Below are 26,853 nucleotides of genomic sequence, written 5' to 3' on the forward strand. Positions count from 1 at the left end.
TGGACTCAGAGATTAACTGACTTGCCTATGATCATATGGCTAGTGTCAGAAGTGGGATATGAATCCAAGTCTTTCTGATTCCAAGTCTAGCACTTTATCCACATGGCTTCAATGAACAAAAAGAAGGGGTGCGTCCTTTAACTTTGGCAATATGGTATTGACATTGTTTCTTTGACCAATGTTTGTTGCCTCTCAATGTTGACTGTATTTACATTGTTGCAGTTATTACATATGTTATTCTTTTGACTACCTACTTCTTGAGTCATTATTTTCTCATAAGAGGCTATCCCTGTTTCTTTGATTTCTTCATATTAATAATTCCTTAATGCCCAGTAATATTCCATTACATTCATATACCTTTACTTGTTTAGCTGTTCCCCAGTTGCTGATGAATACTACATTTTTAAAGGAACTGTGTCCAAAGGAAGGAAACTAGGGTGACAAGAGATTTATAAAGCATTCATTAATGCATGCACTTAACATTTTATTGATTTCTTGTTTTGTGCAAAATGTAAAAAATGGTACAGAGCAAGGATAATCTCAGAAACCATAGAAACCTTATTTTATAAATGAAGTAGATCAAAAGTATAGCTCTTCTTGGGAAACCATAGCTCAAAGCTGATTAGAGCACTCCTAAAATATCAACCTTCCTTTCACCTTTCTTACTCTTTCCATTAAAGATTTGTTTCTACTGTTTTTCTTTTCTTTCCTCTTCCCATTTGTCTGCTTCTCTACCCGTTGAAGCAAGTCTTCTAATATCTTGTTCCATATAAGATCATGAGGAATATATGCAAGAAGGTAAACAGAGTCCATTAATAAAAGCACATATTTTCTAGCCTTCTAGGAATTTTAGAGATTATCGAACCCAACTTTCCTTTTTGCATTTTATAGATGACAAAATTTGAGTCTCAGAGAGATTAAATAACTTGTTCAGGGTCACATAGTTGATTCCTTAGCTGTAACCTTTAACTTAGTAAATACTATACCATAAGTTGAGATGGATTTCCAAGGAAGCATATACTACATTATCCCTGCCCTCACTATTGATGATCTCTTCAGAGAGCTGTACCTGGGGAAACAATTACATGATAACACACATGCTACATTTAACATGAGTTAAATGTAACCTAGTTAAATATTCTCACAGAAGTATCATGATTTCACCTGAAAGCAGGCCCAGACCTGAGACATACTCCAAGTACCCAGGGATCCTTGAAGACTCATGGTCTCTCCTCTGTAGGTATCTATTCTGGCCAGGGGCTATATCCCAAACAGGTTTAAGAGTAGTCAGGACAACAATAGAATTGGTTTACTTGGTAGATTTCAGGCTTACCCAAATCCATTGAGTATTTACCCTTTGCTTTGTCTTTGTCACTAAGCTCTTGCTTGGCACAAATCATGTGGTGACCTGCTTACCCTGAAGCCTAGCTTAACCCCTTTTCTGAGCTGATGGGTGCCTTTAATTATACTCAAAATATTCACAGCCTCTGGGAAAGAAGATACTAAATACAGGGTCTATTCACTTATCCACAGAATATTTCTCGGATTAAGGTATGTGTAGTTTAGATTCACATGGTTTAATCAATATTCTTCCTAGATCTTGTTCTCCCATAAACACAGTGAGCAGTCTGGTGAAATAGGGCAATTGCTGCTTTCTTTTCTTCTGACCTGTAGAAGGATTGGTTAGTGCTGGAAATAGGACTGTACCTTTGATGTTCCACTTCTAAGAATTAGATCAAAATGCCAAGTTGTTAGAAGGAAACCGAGTGGATTTTTGAAAACTCATTGCTTCTTGAAAGCATCAACTTATGCTAGAAGGGTCATTAGAGTCGGAATCAGGAGACCTGATTTCTTGTCCTAACTTTAACATTTGCTAGTGGTATGACATCGGGCAACTTGATTGCCTTCATTGAGCGTCATTTTCTTGTGTAAGGGGGATAATGATACTTTTACTGTCTCGCTCATAAAGCTTTGTGAGGAAAATGTTTTGTAAACCACAAGGGCCTACATAAATATGAGCAGCTATGAATATTATTGCTGTTGGAGGATAATCTGACTAAATCCTAGGATATTTCCTGGTGCTTAGTAATATGCTTTGTATACTAATTTGTTATGCAATCTTGGAGCAAGTTATTTTCCTATCTGTAAAAATAAGTGTATTGTACTAGTTGATTACTAAATTCCTTTCTTGCTGAACCTAGAACCTATATTTTAAAAGGAAAGGAAAAATTGGAAAATATTTTGAAATAAGAACACTCCAAATTATAGCTGTTGGGTTTGGGGTATTTGAAAGGTATTTGAAGACCTGGAAGAATTCATACTGACTTAATGAGAACAGCTGTTATTTATTCAGAAAGCATAGTTTTGCTTTTCAGGGATAGTTTGGGGCAGGAAAGTACATACTGGGAGGGCCCAAGACAGGAAATCACAGAGAGGCTAGCTCCTTTGTAGGACTTCAGCTCCAGCTGGTTTCGTTGCAGGCTCTTGTGATCATGGAACCCCAATTGTGAAGGCCTATGTATTCCTTGTTGCCATGACGACAGGCGACTGCTGTCATCTCCCTGGCTCACTGTGTGACTGTACTGGAAACACGGCCTTCTCTAAGATCGTGGCCGACCCGGACCTTGGGCATCCGCAATATGTGACCCAGGTAACAGCCAAGGATGGCCGGCTCCTCTCAACTGTCATCAAAGCCTTAGGCACGCAAAGGTAAAACTTCCCTCGGCTGCATCTGGAAGCAGATGATCCAGTCTTCTGAGTCTGCCAAAGCGTTTTATCCAAAAGCATTTCTCTCTTATGGTCCAGAAGGGGATACAGGCTCACTATTGTCTTCTTGATCCAATAACAGGAAGGTAGTAATTCTCAATTCTGACTTGTAACATCCAGGGTACTTTAAATTAGTTTAATGGTGTTATTAAAAGTCAGTTGTTATTATATTATAAAAGTCAGTTTATCTGAGTATACTTTAACCAAAAAAACTTTCATCTATCCAATAAAGCACTTTTAGGGAGGAATGGGAAATTGGCATGTAAAAATCAAAGCTTAGAGAATCTAATCCACTAAATAACTGCCATAAATCACTGATCATTTTCTTTTGTTTGTCACATTAAAAGTTTGTCACATTAAAAGATCCAGTGAATTATTTGGTAACTGATGAATATTATGGATATTTGTGTTCTGTCTTTTGCATCTCACATTTCTCAATTTCTTGGATCTGGGATCCAGTGTGCCTGAACTTCATAAATCTTCTCATTATCTCAAAAAGCAAAAATCTATCCAAATTATAGAAATGACAGACCCCACAGATGCACAATAAAGCTATCTTAATTGTGGAATTAATTAGATGCATAGACATTAGAATATAGGTCTTCTAAAGTTTTCTCCCCCTTCCCTACCTAGATATTAATGAACCCATTTAGAATACAGATTCTAAAATGCTCATGCCAAAAGCTAGTTAATAAAAAAAGGACAAATTTAGGACCATAGTTGGGGAAGTCAAGCTTCTGGCTCTCTTCATTATGAGTGCTAGAAGAAGCCTTTAGTTTTCCTAGTCTACTTCTCCTTGCTTTTACTTACTTTAAAGTTTATATTTTATTTTTTCAATAAACAAAAATCCATCCTCTCTCCCTTCTATGCCTGCTTCCCCATTGAAAAAGGAAAAACAAAGCCTTTGTAACAAACATACATGATTAAGCAACATAAATTGCAAAGAAAGTCCATGTCTAAAAAAAGTTCTCACTTAGCACCCTGAGACCATCACCTCACTGCCACGGTTTTTCACAAGAAATATGTGGATTGCATATTTCATCATGACTGTTGGGATTGTGCTTTGTCATTGTATTGATCAGAGTTTTTAAGTCTTTTAGAGTTGTTTGTCAGTATAATGATGTTGTTTATAAGTTGATCTCCTGGTTTCTCCTTGTTTTTGGATAAGATTATGCCCAAACCATTCCAGACAGAAATACTACATAGAAGTTGAGGGCTCAGGTTAAGGGAATCCATAATTTTTACTGGTGTCCTATGTGACACATGAAGCATTGTCTTATGTTCCAGATGTCACATTTTAGAAGGGCCACTGAAAAACCGGAGAGAATTAGAAAAAAATTAGAAAAAATTGGAGAAAGATGACCAGGATATGGAAAGGGTATAAAACTATCTCCTGTGAAAATCAGTTAAAATAATTGGGAATGTTAAGCTCAGACAAGATAAAGTCTTGCTGTGAGTGGTAGTGTAGGGTGATCATTATCTTCAAATAAATATCTGAAATGTTTTCATATGGAAAAGAGGCAGATTTGTTATGAGTGATCCATGAGAGCAGAACTAAAGACCAATGGAAGTAAATTATAGGGCATCAGATTTCAGCTCAATATTAGGGAAAACTTTCTAACATTTAGAACTGTTTGAAAAAAGTAAAAAAAAAAAATACTGCCTTGTCTGTGGATGGCTTCTCTTTCACAAAAAATGTTCAAGTAAAGTTTGGATAAATATGGATGTCGTAGAGGAATTCATGTGTTGTGTAGAGCACTGAACTAGATCAACTTTGTCACCTTTAATACTAAGATGCTGTCAATGTAAGAAGAGAACCTTTATCCTGTTTTGAAACTTTCAAGAGAAATAGTATAAGCTTCTGAATATAATCTGGTATTTTGATGTTCCTCGCTGGCTTGGAAATTTTTACTTTATTTTCAACCTAAATCCCTTGATGAAGTATAAAACCTGTTTCCTCTAATTCTGTGTTTAGTGGAATGGGGACAAAGGGAGGAAACATATTTATTAAGGGCCTACTATGTGCCAAGGAAGGCACTATGCTATGCTTTACAAATATTATCTCATTTGATTTCTAGTGGAGACTAGAAATCATTGCTCATTGTTCTTCATATGGTAACTGCATGTATAATAAAACTTAAAATATCTTTTCACACTCCAGAACTTTTATGAACCCAGCAATTGGGTTCATAAAAAAATCTTTGGCATCAAAGAAACAGTCCCTGAGCAAGAAGTAACAATTAAGGCAGTTAAGATGAAGCCTTAAAGATTCCATCTGACTTTGCCTGCTTGCCCAATAAAAGTAAATAGTCTACGTGATTGGTGATGCCAGTAAAGGCTAGCTATTGTGATCTGTTAAAGATTATTTGAGAAGTTTAGACTTATTTTGAGGATTGAATTGCTAGATAATTGTAGGATTTACTCTGAGGAAGCAGTTAGTATCTTGTAACATTTTTATGATTCTCCTGCCATATAGTGTTACCTCACTGATTAAAACTATGAATCAGGCTGTTCAGAATATGAAGTTCAGAATATGAAATGTTGCTATTCATTTGTTTATAAATATTTATTAAGCATATACTATATGCTGGACCCTGTTCTGGGTACTGGAGGGGATAAAGAGTTGGCAAATTTGCATGATACAATTCTTGATTTCAAAGAGTTATTAGAGGAAGATATGAAATGTGCATGAAGTAAGTATAGGGCAGAATATGATAAGGACCATAAAGAACTATAATTCTTATAGGAGGCCAGAGGAAGAACTGCTCCCTTACAGATAGAATGATGAATGATAGCATTATAGAATGAGTGTTATTGGAGCTGAACCTTGATAGTCTGGAAGAAGTATAGAGCTAAAGGTTGTAGCCTTCCAGATGGAAGAAGTAGTATGAGAAAAAATGGGGAAAGGTAATAAAGGGTGTTAGGAAATGTAGAGGAGTTAGGTTTTGCTGAAGGGTATTTTATATAGGGGTTACTGAAAGATAAGGTTTTATGTTATGGATTCTTCCCTTATTTGCCTGGTTCTGAAGAGCAGGTAGAATTGACATCAATGGGTGGGAATTAGATTGAGCTAAAATTTACCACTCTATACAGAAAAAATTTCCACACTATTAAAGTTGTCCAAAAATGGGATTGACTTCCTTAGGGACTAGTGAACTCCCTGTCACTGAAGGTCTTTTGGCAGCACCTGGATTCCAGCTTACCAGGAATGTTGTAAATGAAATTTATACTTTGAAGAGAAGTAAAAATGGATCATTTCTGAGTTCCTTCTGGTTATAAAAATTTTAGTTTCTACTTTTTTCCTTTTAAATTTCATTTAATTAAATATAACTCATTGTTTGAGCCTTTTTAAAATCTTTTAAAATCTTGATTTTGTCTGTTTTTTTTCACATATGATGATGCTTAAATATTGAACACAATTGGCCTAAGGAGGAAACCCTGCAAGAGGTCCCCTGAGCCTGTTTGATATCAATCTAGTCTTTGGTTATGAACATTCAACCAACACTAAATACACCTCACTATGTCCAGTGAAAATCTTTCTATCCTGGCCACAGTGGTCTTGCTAGTAACTTGCCCAGATGCATTGATAAAAGCAAATGAAGATACTATGTCTATTAATCTTCCCAGATCTGATAAGGCATTGTAGCTTTATTAAAGAAAGAAGTGGACTTCATTTAGTATGACTTGTTCTAAAGGAAACCATATGGTTTCAAATGATCCCTTTAAAAAACAAACAAAACCCTTGCCTTCTCTCCTAGAATTAATACTGAGAATCAGTAGAGTGGAAATTGGATAGTTCTGCCTTGTTCTATTATCTATTAACATTAAGATGTAAAACTATTCCTCCCTTCTTGTTCCCAGAATTTTTTCAAAGCATTTTGTTGTTAGTGTCCTTATATTTCACAAAGCTTAGCTCCTTCTGGGCTTTAGATTTTTAAAATTAACACTTTTGTAGAGTTACTAAATTTTTGTATCCTTCCTTGATTATATGCCACTGTCTTTTAATCTTTTGCATCTATGCTCACCAAATAAATTTATACAGCCAAGTGGGTCTGTTTGGAAGTCTTTTGCTTTCTTCCTTCCTTGGGATGATTTGCAATTCTTTCATTAGAATTTTGTTCTTATAAGCCTCTTTTTCTTCAATACCTTTCCTTCTAGAGCAGTGATGGGGAACCTTTTAGGGATCCTATGTCCCACCCCAGCCCCGAAGACTGTGTGCCATGCTCTGCCCTCCCAAGCTGTGTGCAGTGTCCTTCCCCCCTACACCTGCACTGGGAGGAGCAGGGCCTGGCTCCCAGTTGGGTTGAGTGGAGAACGCAGGGCAGCCACCTCCTGTGGCCACAGGGACCCATGCCCTTGCACCCAGCCACCCCAGGGGCATTCAAAGCAAGGGGGCTGCTGCCCAAGCTCAGCAAGGAAGGTGGGGGAGGCTACGGAGAGGCTCAGACCCAGTGCTCTGCCCACTGCATTCGGTGGGTGGGGCTGGGGCCAGGCTCGGGTACCCACAGAGTACTTTGCATGCATGCCATAGGTTTGCCATTACAGTTCTTGCATATCTGGCCATAGAATCATTTTTATCTTTTCTGTGAGTTCTTTGAAACTACTTTCATAAAGTTCTTTTTTTCCCCTCTTAATATCTCAGAATCTGCAAGCTGTTTATCATGAACTTTTCCAAGGTTATTATCATTTATTTCATCAACTAGTTATTTGTTATTATGAATTAATTCTGGAGTAGCAGCTCCCCTTAGGTAGTTATTTGTAGAATTCTGATGGGGATGTGGCTAAATATAGGAAATTGAAAACAAAGTTACAATGCTATGAAGATCCTGAATGGCTAGAAACTCATTGTAAGAGGTCTGATCTTCAGTTTGGTTTTAAAAACAATAAGGCCATGTCTATATTGACTTCTAATTCAGTAACTATTTATTGGATACACACGTAAGATATGGTGCTAGATGTTACAAAGGTTATAAAGATAGGAAGAACACAGTTCAGGCCTTCAACAGCTTGTAGTCTGGTAGGAGAGACAAATAATTATAATGCAATTATAGTCTATAGATCTACATAGGACAGAGTGCTATGAGAGTTTAGAGGAGAGAGAACACTTAGTAAGATATGGGCTAGGAAGGCTGAGGAAAGCTACCATTGTTAAGTGGCCTTGAAGGATGGGTAGTTTTTTCTTCCTTTTCTGTTCTTATTAATGGGTTAAACAAACAATAAAATTGTAATAAATATGTATACTCAAGCCAAACAAATTACCACATTGGTCATGTCTAAAAATGTATGTCTTATTCTTCATCTTAAATCTCTGTCTGGAGTGGGTATCGTACTTCATTATTGGAACTCTAGAATCATGGTTAGTCTATTATTTTTTAAAGTTATTTGTCTTTACAGTCTTTTTGTGTAAATTTTTGTTCTAGTTCTGCTCATTTCACTGTGCATCAGTTCATACAAGCTTTCTTGTGTTTCTCTGAAACCATTCTTTTAGGAATGTCTTGTGGTACAATAGTATTCTATTTTATTCATACCATGATCTGTTCGGTTATTCTCCAGTTGATGAGTTCTTTCTAAGTTTCCAGGTCTTTGCAACAAAATACAAACCTGCTATAAATATTTTTCTCTATAAAGATCTTTTTCCTTTTAATTTGATCTCTTTGAGTTATAGACCTAATAATGGTATCCCTGGGATATATTTGGCATAGTTCCACAATTTCTTTCTAGAATGAATGGACCAATTCACAATTCTACTAACAGCAGGTTGAGATGAAGTGTCAGAGTTGCATTTCTCTAACAGTGATTTGGAGCTGCCCATACTTTGTTTTTTAAAGTATAATATATATATTTTTTTATTTTCCCAATTACATGTAATAACAATTTTCAACCTATATTTCCCAAAATTATAAGATCCAAATTATCTCTCTCTTTTCTTCCCCCTCCCAGAGATGGTAAGTTACCTGATCTGGGTTATACATGTATTACTATGCAAAATATATTTCCATATTGGTCCATGTTATAAGAGAATACTCACATAAAGCCAAACCTTCCCTCCCCCCTAAAAAAACGAAAGTGATCTGCATTCTAATAACATTCTTTGTTATAAGTCCTTCAGAATTGTCCTGGGTCATTGTATTGCTGAGCTGCCCATATTTTGGAAGACTTAGGAACTCTAACCAACACAATGACCAACCATGATTCCATAGTACTCACGATATGATGAAAGATGCTACTTATCTCCTGACAAATAGATGATGGACTCAGAGTACAGAACAAGACATGTTTCTTTCAGATATAGCCAATGAATTTCTTTTGCTTTTCTATGCATGTTCGAAATATGAGGGTTTTGTTGTTGTTTCTTTCCCAATTGGGAGGAAGGAAATTCAATAGAGAAGGCAAGATTTTCATTGATGGGGGAGAGGGGAAGCACCCTAATTTTAAAAAGCATATGGCTGTTGACAACTTGGATTTCTTCCTTTGAAAATGACTTTATACTTTGACCCTCAATTGAAAAATTACTTTTTTTAATGAATTTGAATACATTCCTTATATATCTTGGAAATTAGATTTTTATTAGAGAAACTAGCTGCAAAGATTCTTTTTTTATTTTCTAAGAATACGTTTTTTTAAAAAGGTATACTGCTCCATGGGAAACCATACATAAAGTTACTCATGGAACTAATCTTTATGCACATCATTTTTTTCTTCTCACCCCTTTTCCTACCAAAAAAAAATTCTGGCCAAAAATTGCTAGAGAAGAATGGTCATTGTCAGTATTTGAAGATAATGTTCAAAACTGCAAACCTATTGCAATTTGCAGTTCTAGACAGAAAGTTGCTCAGCAATTCTTATTTTCTCCATATCAAAATAATGAGATATAGTGGAAAGAGTGCTAGATTTAGGCGGCAGACAAGAGTTCAAATCCCAGCTCTATTATCTTACTGCCTGTGTATCCCTGACTAGATCGCTTCTCTTGGCTTCAGATTTTCACTGTAAATTATGGGGTTGAACTAAATCAGGGTCCTTAACTTTTTTGTTATGAACCCTTTTTGTAATCTGGTGAAGCTTATGGATCCCTCCATAGAATAATGTTTTTATATAGTCAATAAAATACATAAGATTACAAAGAAAACCAATTATGTTGAAATGCAGTTATCAAAATAGTTAAAAAAAAAAACAGATTCACAGACCAAGTGTTCTAGCTCTAAATTTATGATCCTAAAAGTTAGAAGGGTTATTAATGACTTTTTTCCTCCAAGCTATTTGTTTTCTCTACTTCCAAATGAGTAGTCATAAAAATATCTGAACTTGGATAAATTTCTGAAATGAAGGAAGCGATAACAAGTGTTCTAGCCCTAGGAGTCAGACCTGAGTTCTAGTCTCACTCTGACATTAATTTTCTCTATGATCTTGGGTAAGATATCCTTTATGGAGTTTACCTTTCCTATCTGTAAAAGAGAGGATGTTTTTAGCTACTGATTTTAGGTGCTTGATGATTTGAGATTGCTTGTTTTTCCTGACATTGTGTTCAACTACATGTTACCACCTACTCATTTTATCACAATACTGATTATAATCCAGTTGCACAGATTAGGTCTGCCCAGAGTTCTTGTGGAACTTTTTTCGGTAAGAATAATGGCTGAGGGCAGCTGGGTGGCTCTGTGCATTGAGAGCCAGGCCTAGGGCCTGGGTTCAAATCTGGCTTCAGATACTTCCTTGCTATGTGACCCTGGGCAAGTCACTTAACCCTTATTGCCTATCCCTTACTACTCTTCTGTCTTAGAACCAATATACAATATTGATTCTAAGATGGAAGATAAGGGTTTAAAAAATTATAATGGCAGACCTTTAAGATAATGATAGTAAATGGTGACTAACATTTATATAGCACTTTACAGTTAACAAAGCACATTCCTCACCAGGACCCCACAATTGGGAGAAGAGTGCACTCACTTCTACACCTTTGTGATGATGTGTTTTGTTTTTGTCCTTAGTGATGGACCTATCTGTCGAATTTGCCATGAAGGGTCCAGTGGAGAGGTGCTATTGTCACCCTGTGATTGCACAGGCACGCTGGGTACTGTGCACAAAAGCTGCCTTGAGAAATGGCTTTCTTCCTCCAACACTAGTTACTGCGAGCTGTGCCACACAGAATTTGTGGTGGAGAGGCGGCCCCGGCCCCTCACAGAGGTACTGTCCTGGGCCAACAGGGGTTGTGTTGTTTGTTTTACTGTCTGAGGCAAGACAGATAATGAAAAAGTAGATGAGACCCCTTGACAACCCAGTGGAAGAAAGAAAATCCAGGAATCCAGTCTAGTTACTTGGGTGAACACCATGAGGTCAGTAAGTTTGTTATTAATTTTGCCCCATTACCAAACAAACATTCTTTAACACTGACAATTTTGAGTGGTTCCTGTATCTGTCCTGATTTTGGAGATCTCCTAGGGCAGTGATGGGCAAACTACCATCCCGGAGCCAGATGTGGGCCCCTGAAATGTTCTATCCAGCCTAAGATATTATTCCTAATCTGACAAATTATTCCTAATCTGATGAATACGAGTAGGATACAATACAATGAAACTGTGAAAGAGTTGCCTTAGAAACAGACTGACAGATGAGCATTTCCTTTCCTTTGGCCCCCTCTTTAAAAAGTTTGTCCATCACTGTCCTAGGGGAAAATTCATTCAACACTCAACAGACAGATGTTAAGTGTCTATTATGTACTAGGTGCTACATACAAGAATAAATAAGATATGGGGCAGTTAAGTGGCTTAATGGAAAGAGAGCCAGGCCTGGAAACAGGAGGTCATGGGTTCAAATATGGCCTTGATACTTCTTAGCTGTGTGACCCTGGGCAAGTCGCTTAACCCCAGTGCCCTAGGCCTTCTCACTCCTCTGCCTTGGAATTCACTCAGTATCAATTTTAAGATAGAAGGTAAGGGTTTAAGGGTTTAAAAAAAAAGGATAAGAGTCTTTTTTTCTCAAAGTACTTGCAATTAAGAAATGATCATAGTGTCTTAGACTTGGAGGGGAATAAGAAACTATAGAGAAAGGTAAAGTGACTTACTCATAATCACACAGGTAGTAAGAAGCAGAACTAGGACTTGAATGCAGGTTCTTTGACTCTAGTTCTAGTGCTTTTCAACTATGCCATGCTATTTCTACAAAGATAAATAAAATACAGATTAAATTATAATGTATAGGAGGATCATAATGTGCTCTGAGATATAAGATGAAGGAAACATCACTTCCAGTGAGTGACTCAGTCAATAAGTATTTATTAAGCATCTATTATGTACCAGGCACTATGCCAAGTACTACTACTAGTTTACAAGGAAAGCAAAAAGTCAGATTTACCCCCAAGGAGTTTGCAGTATAATGAGGAAGTCAACAAGGAAACATGTGTACACACAAGCTACATACCACATAAATAGTATATAAGTCACAGATAGAATGTACTGGAATTAAAAGGAGTTAGGGAAGGCTTCTTGTAGAAGGTAGGACTTAAAGGAAACCAGGGAGGTAAATATTCAGAGGAGAGAGAGCATTCCAGCATGGGGATCAGCTAGAAAAAAATGCCCCAAACTGATAGAGTATATTGTTTATGGAATGGGTAGGAGGTCAGTGTCACTGAATTGAAGTATGTTGGGGAGAGGATGTGATGAGATATGAGAAGCCTAGAAAGTTAGAGGGAGAGCAAGGTTATAAAGGCTTTTGAATGCTAGAGAATTCTTATCTTGAGACTAAAGAGCCACTAGAGTTTTTCAACTGGAGAAGAGGTTATCTATGACATAATTGAATCTGTGCACTAAGAAAATTACTTTGGTGGCTGAATGGATTTGGAGTGTGGAGAGACTTTAGGCAGCCAGGCCCACTAGCAGGCTATTTCAGTAGTCCAGATACAAAGTGATAAGGGCCTGCTCTGGGGTGATGGCAGTACCAGAGGAGAAAAGAGATCATCGAGTTGTTGTAAAGGTAAAATCAACAGACCATAGCCCAATATTGGAAATGTGACTTAAGAGTGAAGAGTCAAAAATGATGCATAGGTTGATAGCTTGGGGGACTAGTAGGACAGTGTCCTTTGATACTAATAGGGAATTTAGGAAGAGAGGGGAGTCTGAGGGGAAAGATAGTGTTTTTGGACATATTGAGTTTAAGATATCTACTGAATCTCCAGTTTATCTGAAAGGCAATTGGAGATTCAAGACTGATCTTCAGCAAAGAAATTAGGGCAATAGGTAGATTTGAGAATCCTCAGAGACAATCATAGAGACAGTAATTAAATCCATGGTAACCGATGAGTTCATCAAGTGAAGTAGTATATAGGAAGGGGAGAAATGAAGAGGGCCTAGGACAGAGCCCTTTGGGACATGGTTAATAGGTATAATATGAATAAGTATCCTGGCCAAGGAGACTGAAAAGGAGTGTCGGTCAGGTAAGAGGAGAACTAGGAAGAGTAGTGTCCCCAAAACCTGGAGAAGAAAGTGATGGACAGTGTCAAAGGCTGCAGAAAGTTCCAAGAGAATTAGAATTGAAAAAAGGTCATTGGATTTGACAACTAGGAGATCACTAATAACTTTAGAGAGAACAGGAGAGAGTAGAGATGGAATGATGAGATCAGAAGCCAGATTATAAAGGGTTAAGAAGAAAGAGAGAGGAGAGAAAGTAGAGGCACCAATTGTAAAGAGCCTTCTCAAGGAATTTATCCAGAAAAAAAACAGAAAAGATATAAGACAGGAGCAGCTAGGTGGCTCAGTAGATAGAGAGCCAGGCCTGGAGAAGAGAGGTCCAAGGTTCAAATCTAGCCTCAGATACTTCCTAGTTGTGTGACCCTGGGCAAATCAGTTAACCTCACTTAATCCCAGTTGTCTAGCCATTATTGCTCTTTGGCCTTGGAACTAATACATAGTATTGATTTTTAAGACTGAAGGTAAGGGTTAAAAAAAATATACAGGAAAATAGCAAAGAAGGGAAGATTCAAGTGAGGGGTATTTTAAGCTAGAGGAGACAAAAGCATGTCTGCGGACAGTAGGGAAGGAGCCAGTATTAAAGATAAGTGAGAGAAGGATGATAGAAGGGGGCATCTGTTGGAGGAAGCAGGATGGAATGGGATCATTGTGCAATTAGAAAGGTTTCCCTCTACCTGCAAAAGATTTAGGAAAGACTCTATAGAAGAAATAGCATTTGAAGTAGACCTACAAAGGTAGGTAAGATATCAACGAGCTAGATGTTCCAAACATCCAGGAATTAAGGAACAGTATGAATGAAAAGCATGTGAGTGAAAAAAGAACAAGATATATTGAGAGAACAGAGATTTTTGGAGGTATTGGCTTGTCTCTTGTTAGAAGTCTGGAAGTGAAGACCAGTTGTCCATTTATTGGGTATATTGTAGAGAAGTTTCTTGTTGAGCTATGGGTTCATAATAGATGAAGAGACTATACACTGCAGGCCAGATAGGGAAAGAGAAAGGATGAATTACACTTGCTCCCAAGCTCTGCCTGGAACTGCTAATATGTCTAAAAACAGCTTTCTGCCATTATTATATTTTTTTTCCACAAGTATTTCCACTCAGCTTTAGTACCTGTCTCCACCTGCCCTAAACTCTGTAGAAGAGGAAAAAATCACAAACTAAATATAAATATAAGATATCATCCATCTTTCTCATTTGACCAAACCACTCCTTTAATGTGTCTTTGTTCCTTTTTGGTGTCTTTGGAGATATGAATCCATGTTTATGTACTCATCTTAAAATAGAAGCTGCAAGAGAAAGAGTATCTCATTTGATAACCTTTATATAATGATTTGGTTTTAAACACTTTACATAAGTTATCTTATTTTATCCTCCCAGATTACCTTTGAGGCAGGTAGTACAATTAGTATTCCATTTTAGAGTGAAGAATCTGAGGCTCCACTCATGTGACTTAGCTATGGTTATATAGCTAGCAAGTGGAATTAAACCCAGGTCTTCTGATCTGTGCTCTTTCCTCTATACTAGTATCCAAATGTCTGCTGTGCCCTTTATTTTTCTCTCATTTATTTCCTGTGTTCCTTCCATCTACAGAGTGTTCTCTTGGGTAGAGCGGGTTACATGACATTTTGTATAGGTCCTTCATTTCTTTTTCTAAAGAGCTGGTTGTTCTAGTTTATCCAAACCAGAAGTTTTCAAAATCTGATCTAAGGACTCCTGGGGGGTCCCTGAGACCCTTTCAGGGGAATCTATAAGGTAAAAAATACTTCCATAATAATACTGAGACATTATTTACCTCATAAAATACCTTTCCATTTTAAAATGTAGATATACATATCTGTTTGAGGTCTTATTTTCTTCCTATATTTAAACTAAAACAACATATCACAATAAATGGGATGGAGAAATAGATAAGAGAATCTAGCTAGCCAGATATTGAAGAGATTTGCAGAAATATATAAAACAATGCCACTCTTTTCACTTAATTTTTTTTGTCTTAGAAAATAGAATTATTTTTTATAAAAATATGTTATTTATATTAACATGTCAACATGTTATGGGTTCACTGTTTATTATTTTTATTTTTATTTTATAAATTAGTAATAAATTAATGAATATTTTAAAATTTAAAATTTCATCAGTTTTGATTTCTAATATGGAAACTATCAATAGATATAATCCACATTAAAGCTCTTTAGGAACCTCAGTTTTTAAGAGTACAAAAGGGTCCTCAACTTTCTAAGAGTGTAAAAGAGTCCTAAGACCAAAAAGTTTAAGAGCTCCAGCTCATGATAAAAAATGTCATCTGCTTCCTGGGAAAGAACTGATGGAGTCTGAATACAAACCAAAGCATACTATATTTCACTTTCTTTTTTTTTTCTTTGAAATCTCTTCCACAAAATGACTAATATGGAAAAATGTTTTACATGATTACATATGTAAAACCAATATCAGATTGCTTCCTATCTGTGGAGGGGAGGGGATGAAGAATGGGAAGGAGGGAGAGAATTTGGAATTCAGTATTTTATTTAAAAAAAAAAGAATGTTAAAAAAATTGTTTTTTCATGTAATTGGGGGAAATAAAATGTTTTTTTGAAAAAGGAACTGTTGCTCCAAACCTTCAAACCCCTAAAAGGAGGTAGGCTCTGTTTCCCTAGTTGCTTTAAACAATTAATGAGATTTACAAACAAATTTATGCTATATAAATATGAGGTATTATTATTATTTGGAAGAACACAAAGCGGGAGAAATATGTCTTTTCTTAGTGGTTGATAACCTTTCCTTTGTTGTTAGTGGCTGAAGGACCCTGGTCCCAGGAATGAGAAGAGGACCCTTTTCTGTGACATGGTATGTTTCCTGTTCATCACACCCCTTGCAGCCATCTCAGGCTGGCTGTGCCTTCGAGGGGCCCAAGATCACCTACAGTTTAACAGCAGGCTGGAGGCTGTGGGACTTATCGCTCTCACTTTAGCACTTTTTACTATCTACATCCTTTGGACATTGGTGAGTTACCAGAGCCACATGCCCCTTGACAGTCTCCTAAAAGGTACCTTCTGTAGTCTTTATATTCAACTAAGTAGACATCCATTCTCTAATACCAGGTTTCTTTTCCTCTTTTTGCTTAACAAATTCCTTCCCAGGGTATTCCCTGGTTTCTGACCCATACTTCCTCAGTAAAAATGTGAACATAATACCTACTTTGAGATTTTGATAATTAGAACAGACCTCATGGTTTAGAGGTTTACTAATTTGTGATCGTCAGGGATCTGCAGGTGGTCTCTAGGTTGGTCCTGAAAGTGAAAATTAGATTACAGTTTTTAATGTTTTTAACATTTTTAGTTTAACCACAGTCATTTAAAATAGTGTAATGGAAAAAGGATTAAATTTTAAAAGACCTGGATTCAGATCTGCCTTCTGCTGCTTATTTGATTAAAACAGATCACTTAATCTTTCTGGGTCTTAAGTCTCCTCATTCATACAATAAAGAACTTGGAACAGATCATCTCTAAGGTACTTTTAGCTTTAAATCAATGCTCTATAATAATCTTCAAGGTCAGGTTTTTGTGGAGTGGTAATAATTACCGTCCTATTATTTAAAGTATTTTAGATAAATTTATCTTTTAAAAATGAGGAAACTGGAGCTCAGAAAATTAAATGACTTATTCAAGGTCTCACAGATGTACAGTCTATGAACCTAGGTCTTCTGGTTCCTAGGCTAGTGTTTTTTTTATGTTCTTCTACAGCTATCTGAGAAATTATGAAGTGTGCAAGACTTTTTGCCTTCCTAAAGCCAGTTATAAGATGTTGGAGCTGGGAAAAATTTTGATTGTCTAGTCCAGTTCTCATATTATATGACAGAAAATTTGAGGCTCGAGATGTTAAGTGATCTACTCAGAGACACATAAATAATGGCTGTGGTCAGAGTAGAATCTAGGTCTTCTAATATTCAGTTCATTGATTTGTTCCACTTCCCTGAATTGAGGGATCATTCGACTTCCTTGTTTTCCTGATAAAATCTGAGGTCCATAAAAGAAAAGGACATCTGTTTATGGTTACATACTTAGTCAGTAGCAGAAGTAAAGCTCACACTTGGGTCTCTTAACTATTCTAGACCAGTGATGGGCAAACTACTGCCGGCGGGCCAGATGCGGCCCTCTGAAATGTTCTATCTGGGTGTACAACATTATTCCTAATCTGTCTAATACAATGAGTAGGATACAATGAAACTTTGAAAGAATTGCCTTAGAAACAGACAGACAGATGAGCATTTTCTTTCCTTTGGCTCCCTCTTTAAAAAGTTTGCCCATCACTTCCCCAGACCAGTTCTCTTTCAAAGGTCGATCCAATGTGACAGCTTCAAATAGCTAAGCAGGAAAAGGTATGTTGGTGTTCAGATGACAAAGCCCATTTACCTATGATCTTTCTTCATACCTTGGCAATCCTACCATATATACTCTGGGCTAAGAGCCAAGTCCTCTGAATTCTTCTAGAAAAGTAGATCAACAATATTAATTCCTTGATGTGGTTGATGCTGAGGTCAGGGAGTAGATGGATAGAGAGATAGGACATAACATTAAGATTCATAAAACACTTTACAACTTAATTTCTGTGGCTATGTTGACTCACAGAGAGTTGATTCCACGTGGGGCTATAACTCTTCCTTCTGGATTACAAGATGTTGGGATATTTAGAGACTATGATAAGACATCTGAAAGACCCTTTCTTTTCTTTACTACTGAATTACAGTAGAAATGGGACCATCCCAATCCTGGAATGGGCTTCAGAGGCCTACGTATTGTAAGGGGGAAAAAAGGGGTTTTGGGGTTCAGTATATTAAAAGATGGTCACCAGAGGATTGAACTATTATCAATCCTCAATTAAGAATAATCTCAAGTCAAAATTGACTTTTATGGAAGTTTATTTACAATTAAGGAGAGAGAGAGAGAGAGAGAGAGAGAGAGAGAGAGAGAGAGAGAGAGAGAGAGAGAGAAAATAAGGAAATAAGAATCTAACTCAGTAGGTAAGAGGCCTGGAGGTGAATGAAGCAAAAATTCACATAGTCTATTAAAAGAAGTTTCTTAAGAGAAGTTCAGGAAGATTCAGTCTTTAAACTCACCACTTGGAATTCAAAGAAGACATTTAAAGTAGGCTCACCGAGGTCTCAACACTCCTTCACGGACTAGAAGAGCTCCCTTCATCAGCCGCCCTCTTCACCAGAGGCCTTCATGGTTTTATAGTGGTTTCCTGTCCCTGCTCCTTTTCACAGGGGCCAATCACAGCTTCCAAATTGTCTAGCACTGTCCAGGGGATGGTCTTTGTGGGAACTAGTTCACACCTTCTGGAGGTGTGAATGCTCATGAAAAAGGTTCACACTTTCTGAGGGTGTTAACAAGTTTCTGACTGTTTGAGTTAGAAAAAAGAGTGGAACTCTCCAAGTATCTTGTTGGCTTCTCACCTAGCACTAGGTAGGGTGTGGATTCACTAAGTGATTTTCAAGCTTCTCCCACCTAGTTCAAGCTTGTGTCTATTCAAAGTTATTGCCAACCAAAGTGTTAAGTCCAACTAGGCAAAGAGAACAAAGGATTCCCTTTTCACAAGTGTGAACTCAAAGATAACCAAGAATTCCATTTTACAGTATCCTAGGAAAAGTTAAGGATGTTATTTATTTTAGCCTTATAACTATATTTCAAAATTGATCAGACCACACTTCTCTAGGCATACTTTGTCTAGGTAAAGGTATCTACTAACTGAGCTGGATGTGTGTATCTTGAACTCTGGTTTCATGCATCTTAAACCTGTTGCTGACCATGTACTGGAACAGAGGCTAGTTTTGTCTCTACCTCTACCCTTCTCTGCCTTTTCCTTGAGTCAGGAGCAGTGGAATACTTATAGGTGGGTTGTAGCCATGCTTTCCCCTTATCTCAGGAGTAATTCAGAAAGTTGAAGGAAATCAGCTGGCTTTTCAAAATATTCCTGGGTTATAAATTGATGTTCATCTTTTTTTTTAAACCCTAATATCTTTATATATATCCTTTTATATTAATTTTATTTGTTACAGGGCGAGGCAATGGGGGTTAAGTGACTTGCCCAGGGTCACACAGCTAGGAAGTGTCTGAGGCCAGATGTGAACCCAGGACCTCCTATCTCTAGGTCTAGCTCTCAATCTGCTGAGCCATCCAGCTGCCCCCTGATGTTCATCTTGATTAAAGGTCTCTTTAAAAAGTGTTCATTTTGCCCAGCATAGGTAACACTTTTCTTTCTATGTTGAGATTTTCTGAATTCAAGTACTGTGACTTCAGCAGTTTAAAGAACTTCTGTGAAAACTCCCTTCACTGATGCAAGTCAGGAGCCCATATCATTTGGGGACCCTGGGAGGTTACATGTCTTTCCCATGGTCGCACAGCTAGTATGTATCAGAGGTTAGAATTAAATCCTAGTCTGCCTGACTACAAGCCTGGCAATATATTCCCTTGCCACACTATCTGAGAAATTCATAGAAGCCTAGAATAAGCAAATTGGCAAGGACTCTTCTAGTTCAATTCTCCTATTTTCAAGTGAGTGGTTTAGCTGCATTTGTGAGGAGAACTCCCCCCTCCCAAGGCCCAAAGTAACTCCATTGGATTGGTTAACTCAGATCAGTTCATCAAACATTTTTTAAACACCTATGTGTTCCCTAGGAGCTCATATCTCATATGTACACAAGTAAATGCAAGATAATTAGAAGAGGCTGGAGATTCAACTAGGAAGACCTCTATCAACAAGGGTAATCAGCCTAAATAACCTGCCTGTCCAACCCCAAGATTCTCCTTATGAGCTTCCTGTGTTTTTGGGTTTGAAGGGAACTCTTTGTCTTTCCTAGGATAGATTCCCTTAGAGCTTATCCTCTTTTAGAAATACTTTAATATCCTATTATTTACCAAGGTCCTACCCTTGTTTTTTAGCCCTAGAATAACCACATGACTATGAGCAGATAGAAATTTCCCCCAAAAAAAATACATCCTGGGGCAACTAAATGGTTCAGTGGATAGAGTGTCAGGCTTGGAGAAGGGAGGTTCTGGGTTCAAATTTGATCTCAGACATTTCATGTGTGATCCTGGGCAAGTTACTTAACTACAGTTGCCTAGCCCTCCCTTGCTCTTCCTTGGAACAATACTTGGCATTGATTCTGAGACTAAGGTAAGTTTTTTTTTTTTTTTTTAAGTATTCATCCTACTCTATTTATATGGAAAAAGCTTGTAAGATCTTATGCCTAAACTAATCCTTATTTTGGAAACATTAAGAGGTGGCCAAGGACTCCATTGGATTGGTTAATTCAGATCAGTTCATCAAACATTTGTTAAACACCTATGTGTTCCCTAGGAGCTCATATCTCATATATATACAAGCAAATGCAAGATAATTAGAAGAGGTTGGAGATTCAACTGGGCCTTGACCCTCTATCCTTACCAACTTCAGCCTAAGATTTGACATTGCCACTCTTGCCAGAACAAAACTGGTTTAATACATTTTCCCCTAATTTAGCCTTTTGCTTTTCTTTCTCTTTGCTAAATGTAAAAAAACTTCACTTAGTTTCAAAATAATTAATTGTATAAATACAGGGTGAGGAATGGGTGGCTAAAGAAGTTAATGAAAAAGAAATATGGGTTTAGGTGGATTGCAGGCTCAATATCAATCAGTAGTGGGACAAGGCAGTCAACAAAAGTTATTTATCCTAAGGCTGAAGATAGCATCCAGAATGAAGGAAGTGATTGTTTGTTGTACTTTGCCCTGGTCACTACATTTTTAGAAAAGATATTGTCAAAATCAAATTGCTTTCCAGCTCCAGGAGGAGAAAGAGAAGAGAAGTAGGGAGACAATTTGGATCATATAACTTTGGAAAACATGGGTTCTGGAAATTTATTATTACATTTAACTGGTAAAAAAAATTTTTTTAAAGGAAAGATACTGTGTCAAGCTGATATAGATCTAAGGAAAGAAAACAGGATAGTAAGGAACAGTTGGAAGAACTTTAGGAATTTTTAGCGTGGAAGGGAAAAGCATTATAAGGCAACATGCCAGCCATCTTCAGGAATTTAAAGGTCTATCATGTGGAAGAATTACTTATTCTCTTGTTCTCATAGAGGTATTAATACTCTGGTACAAGGAATAACAGATGGAAGTTGCAGAAGGGCAGTTTTAGTCTCAGTGAAAGGAAAAACTTCATAATTAATGCATTTCAAAAGTGGGTTTTTCGAGCAAAGATTGTATGACCACCTCTTAGGGAAGTTATAGAGAGGATTTCTGTTCAGGTTCAGATTGGAATAGTTAACCTCTAAATTTCTTTTCCACTATTGAGATGCTATGTGATACTGTGAAGAAAGTGCACATGCACAACACTACATGATCTCTCTTTCCTCTTCCTTAGGTTTCATTCCGCTACCATTGCCAGCTATATTCTGAATGGAGAAGGACTAATCAAAAAGTCCGCTTAATGATTCTGGACTCTGAAAGCTGCAAGACAGCCCAGCATTCATTACTGTCAGCCATGCTCCTCAAGAAAACAGCAGAAGAAACTACTGTATGAGTGCTCTGGAGTTGGTAGCCCTTGGGACAGAGGGGGTCAATCCTGACCCACCATAATCCAGAGAGGATTCCAAACTGAAGGAATCAGCTGGCATATTGGAACCCCAGAGGAAAAAGGAAAGCTGACCACTCTGTCGGCTGGCCCGGGATCTTGAGAATATGGTTTGGGAGGCTCAGCTCATTAAAGAAGGACATATCTAGCTCCTTCACCCAAATCTGGGTTGACTTTGTTACAATATACACTAAGTGGAGTATATTCTATATGTGTACATATTTTTCAATTTCCTTGCATAAGATTTCTGTATATTATGTTGACAGACTTGGTTTTAAGCTTCAGTACCGAAGCTGGCAGCTTGATCTCATTTGAGGTTAATTACATGCCCTATTCTGGATCACTCAAAGAAAATTCATGTTTCACATCACACTTGCCCTAGAAAGTATTTGCTAAGATCTTGGGAGGCTGTCTTCATATCTTGCACTTTCTTTTATGGTGTCATACTTTATAAAAGTTTTTGTGTTTTAAAGATCAACCCTGAAGGAATAAAATGAGCTCTTAATGAACATAATTGACTTATCAATGATTGTTTCTGAAGGTACTTATGCCTTTAGGCTTAAGTCAAGATTCTTGTATCAAGGATGACTAATCCCACTTTAGGAGAAAAGGTTGGGAATTGAGGGCTAAACGAAGTGTAATAAAACTTGATTCAATAAATAACAATAAATAACAAGTAAAATGTAGTTAGTTCCATGATGTGTAGAGTAAGGTGAAGCAGGGGAGGGAAGAGAAAGAAGTGGTAATCATGGTAGACTACACTGTTCCATCAAAGCCCTTTATAAAAAAAGATTAAGCTAATTTCTTTTTAATAGTATTACTATTCATTTTTATAGATCAGGAGAATTTTATGTTATTGTATATATTATATATATATATTATTGTTTACTTATATTTTAGCAATGTATTTTATGTTTCTTGGGATTCTTATAGAAAAGATGAGATGTGAGCTAGAAGATAGTATAGTTAGTTACTCAGTTGGTTGCATTGCGGAATAGTCATCATGAGTGGTCAGATATCAATTGGGAAGGTTTCTAATGGAAAGTCCCAGGGCTCTGTATACCTTGATGTAGTTAATATCTTCATCAATGATTTGTGTAAAGACATAGACTACTATGCTCATCAGATTTCAGATGGCATAAAGCTGAGAGGAATAGCTAACATGGACGATAAGACTCAGGATTCAACAGACTACTACAGGTAAATCCAAACAGACTACTACAGGCAAGCATATTGGTATGAATCTAATAAGTTGACATTTAAAGGTGACAAATGTGAAATCTTATATTTGGGTTCAAAAAATTAATTTTAAGAGGCAGCTAGGTGACTCAGAGGATAGAGTGCCAGGCCTGGAAAAGGGAGCTCCTGGGTTCACATTTGGCCTCAAACACATCCTAGCTGTGTGACCCTGGGCAAGATACTTAACTCCAACTACCTAGCCCTTATTGCTCTTCTGCCCTGGAACCAATACTGAGTATTGGTTCTAGTATTGGTTCTAAGACAAAAGATAAGATATTTTTAAAAAATAATTTCACAAGCTAGACTGGTTGGAAAAAAAAAATCAGGAAGTTTTAGTAGATTGCAATCTCAATATGAAAATAGCTAATGTAATTAATCTCAGGATCCATGGAGAGTGGTGCAGTGTCCAGAACTGGAGAGGTGCTTATTCTCTCTATTGTGGTAGATAGCTTTGACATTTACAAGTTGGAGAGTACCTAGCCAGGAGGAAACAGTCCCAGAAAGAAGAGAGGGCTTGAACAGGCCACATAGAAGTTACCTCAATATTAGCAAAATATTTGACAGTCTCTCAATTCTTTTGGAAAAGATGGAGACAGGCCAGGACCCCCAGGACCCCCAGGACCCACCAGGTTTCTTGATAACCTATCCTAGTGCTTTCTCTACCGTTTTATGTTTCCTTTTGGTCCAGCCATTCTTAGAACACGTTAGCTGACTCTATACTCTAGTATTCCTTAAGAAGATCATCCAATTTCCACATTTTTTGATGAAACATGAAGGAACCTCATAAGTCATCTATGTATTATTGAATAAAAAGTGTTCTCTAGAATATACTCAATTTCTCTAGAATATATTCAACCAAAATAGCAATAGAATATACTCACCAGATGAGACTATCTCTAAGGTATGTTCCATCTCTGTAACATTTTGTAACTACAATTCTAGTCCTTCATTTCTAGCCTGGTGCTCAGTTAGTCTGCTAGTAGACCTTCCTGTACCCATTATAACTTAAAGGAATTACATTTGATTTCTTCTGAAGAGAGTAGATAATGGACTTTTAGATAAAGGATTTATTGGTCCAATAGAAGCCCATGTGGAGCTCCAGGTTCCTCTGTCTATCGACAGAGAAAGGTTGAACCAGTTAGATGGCTATTATCCTGTATTTCTCTTAAAGGTTAAATTCCTCAAGAAAGTCATCTATAATCGATACCTCCATTTCCTCTCTTGCTTTATTTTAACCTCTTTGCAATCTGGCATTCTATTTTTACTTATCAGAATCCAGTTACCAGTGATCTTAAGGCCCAATCTAATGAATTGGCCTGTTGTTAATCCTTATCCTTAACTTATCAATCACTTTTTTTCTGGCTATTCTCTCTTAAATTTATGTGTGTGTGACACTCCTCTTTTGTGGTAATTTTTCCCCCCATGATTATATAATTCATGTTGTCTCCCTCCCTCCTCCTGGAGTAGACAAGCAATTTTGTGGTACCCATTCTTGAATATTTCTTCTCAATTTCTCTTGCTCTTTTTTCCTCCAACTCATACCCACTAACTGTAGGTATCCCCCAAGGCCTTGTCCTGGGCCCTCTTCTCTTTTTCCTTTATAATGCCTCATTTGATGAGCTCATTAGTTCCCATGAGTTCAATTATCATCTCCATGCAACAATTCCCAGATGTCACGATCTAGCACTAACCTCTCTCCTGTGCTTCAATCTTACATCACCAACTGTCTCTTAGACATCTCAAACTATATGTCCCGTAGGCATCTTAAATTCAACACGCTAAAAACAGAACATATTGTCTTTCCTTCTAAGTCCTCCCCTCTTCACACTTTAACTGTTATTGCTGAGGTCATCACCATCCAGCTACCCAAGCTTACAATTTCAGTGTCATCTCCCCACATGCACTAGCCCCACATATCTAAATTGTTGCCAAGTCTTATTTCTACCTTCACATCTCTCATATCCATCATCTTCTCTCCAGTCACACAGCCACTCTGGTGTGGGCCCTCATCACCTTTTGCTTCAAGAAGTTAGTCTTTCTACTTTTAAGAATCTCCTTACAGAGGCTGGTGGGTAGCTCAGTGGATTGAGAGTCAGGCCTAGAGACAGGAGGTCCTAGGTTCAAATCTGGCCTCAGACACTTCCCAGCTGTGTGACCCTGAAGTCACTTGACCCCCATTGCCCACCCTTACCACTTTTACATCAAGGAGCCAATACACAGAAGTTAAGGGTTAAAAAAAAAAAAAAAAAAAGAATCTCCTTACTTGAGTACATCCTCCATTTAGCTGGACAAATGATTTTCCTAAAGCACAGGTCTGTTCACATCATTCCTCACTCAAATTCTACCAGTCTCCTACAGCCTCCAGTATCAAATGTAAAATGCCTTGTTTTGCCCTTAAAGCCCTTCGCTATTTGGCCCCTTCTTGCCTTTCCAAGCTTCTTACACTTTACTTTCCTCACATACTGTTTGGAGACCCTAGACTCCATGCCTTTTTACTGGCTGCCACCTTTCCTTCCCCAAAGGCTGGAATACCTACTTTCTTCACCTATACTCAGGTTTCTTTCAAGACTCCATTCAAATCTCACTTTTTGCAAGAATTCTTTCCTGCTCTTCCATGCTCATATCTTTCCTTAGATTACCTTTCATTTCTATATTAGCATGTACATAGTTATTTGTTTGTCTTAGTAGAATGTAAATTAATTGAAGGCTAAGACTACTTTTTTTCCTGACTCATCAGCACTTAACCTAATACCTGGCACCTATTAAGTAGTAACAATTTGTTGGGGGAATCGAAAGGGTCGCTGAGCAGTGATTTGGATTAGAGACCACCTGACTTTTTTTTCTCCCCAAAAACCTTTATTTAATAGAGGTGGTGAAGAAAAGTCACAGGGAATAGGAAAGGTGGGCTCAAATCCCAGCTAGATATTTGATACTAGTATGACTTGAGGCAAATTATTTCAATTCTCAGGAACATATAATTCCTCTGGAAAATGAGGGTTTTGGATCAGATAACCTTTCAGGTCTTTTCTGCCTTTAAAAATCCATTAACCCATAAACAGAAGGAAAACAGAAAAGCAAGCACAGAAGCTGCTCATCCGCGACTCTACGCCTGGGCAAAAAAGGGGCGGAGCAAGACAAGGACTATAAGTAAGGGTAGAAGGTGGGGCCGCGCGCAGGCGTTATTGAAGATCTTTGGTGTCACGTGAGTGCGCAGGCGCAGTACCCTCCTGCCCGCTCTCTCACACAAAGCCCAGAAGCGGAGAAAATGGCGGCAGGGGTGGAAGCGGCTGTAGAGGTGGCGGCGACTGAATCCAAAATGGAGGAGGAAAGCGGAGCGCCCGGCATAGTGAGCGGGAACGGGACCCCAACCCCCAAAAGGTGAGGTTTCTTCACCCTTCTAGAGCCTGGGGCTCCCTGGGGAGGCGCCTAGCTTCAACGGGGCCTGTGCCGCCTGGCGTTCCCCGCGGCCCCGGCTCCGTTAGCCGGGCTCCCTCCCATCCACGCGAGGCCTTTGGTCTCGTTCCCATCTCTCTTCTTCTACTCCGCGAGGCCCCAGCCCTTGTCCTGCTGCCCGTGCAGACTCCACCAGCCCTTAAGTGCCCCAGCTCCCCCATTGCCCGCGCGGCCCCGACCTCCCTCGTCGTCCCTGCCACGGTCCCGATAGCTTTTCTTCTCCCACTCTCCCCTCCACGAGCAGCTCCATCCTCCCCCGCGGCCCGCGAGGCCCCATTCTTCCTCCCATGGCCTTAATCTCTTTCGCGGCCCCCCCCCC

General features: G+C 38.1%; 2 protein-coding genes across 6 annotated transcripts in view; both read left to right on the forward strand.

Moving 5' to 3' along the window:
* Positions 1-26: 26 nt before the first annotated feature.
* On the forward strand, positions 27-22,351 carry MARCHF2 (membrane associated ring-CH-type finger 2). Of its 2 annotated transcripts, none has more exons than XM_044672752.1 (5): positions 27-154; positions 2,481-2,709; positions 10,755-10,950; positions 16,022-16,231; positions 21,633-22,351. In XM_044672752.1, exons 2-5 carry the CDS (start codon positions 2,534-2,536, stop codon positions 21,789-21,791), a joined length of 741 nt encoding a protein of 246 aa, XP_044528687.1. In that variant the 5' UTR covers positions 27-154; positions 2,481-2,533; the 3' UTR covers positions 21,792-22,351. The 2 variants fall into 2 exon arrangements, with proteins under 2 accessions (XP_044528687.1, XP_044528679.1); XM_044672744.1 differs by having other exon boundaries at positions 27-128.
* Positions 22,352-26,293: 3,942 nt separating this feature from the next.
* The window catches only part of HNRNPM (heterogeneous nuclear ribonucleoprotein M), a 45,255-nt gene continuing 44,695 nt past the window's right edge, over positions 26,294-26,853 (forward strand). For all 4 annotated transcript variants that reach the window (XM_044672778.1, XM_044672795.1, XM_044672786.1 and 1 more), the window contains exon 1: positions 26,294-26,459. In XM_044672778.1, the coding sequence (XP_044528713.1) occupies positions 26,347-26,459 (113 nt within the window). In that variant the 5' untranslated portion in view covers positions 26,294-26,346. The remainder of the gene's footprint in view (positions 26,460-26,853) is intronic.

Source organism: Gracilinanus agilis, chromosome 1, assembly GCF_016433145.1.
Source record: "Gracilinanus agilis isolate LMUSP501 chromosome 1, AgileGrace, whole genome shotgun sequence".
Taxonomy (NCBI): Eukaryota; Metazoa; Chordata; class Mammalia; order Didelphimorphia; family Didelphidae; genus Gracilinanus; species Gracilinanus agilis.

Coding starts and splice junctions, on each gene's coding strand:
- MARCHF2 (XM_044672752.1), top strand. CDS start 2,534: ATGACGACAGGCGACTGCTGTCATCTCCCTGGCTCACTGTGTGACTGT. Junction 2,710..10,754: donor AAAGCCTTAGGCACGCAAAG/GTAAAACTTCCC, acceptor TTTTGTCCTTAG/TGATGGACCTATCTGTCGAA. Junction 10,951..16,021: donor GGCCCCGGCCCCTCACAGAG/GTACTGTCCTGG, acceptor CTTTGTTGTTAG/TGGCTGAAGGACCCTGGTCC.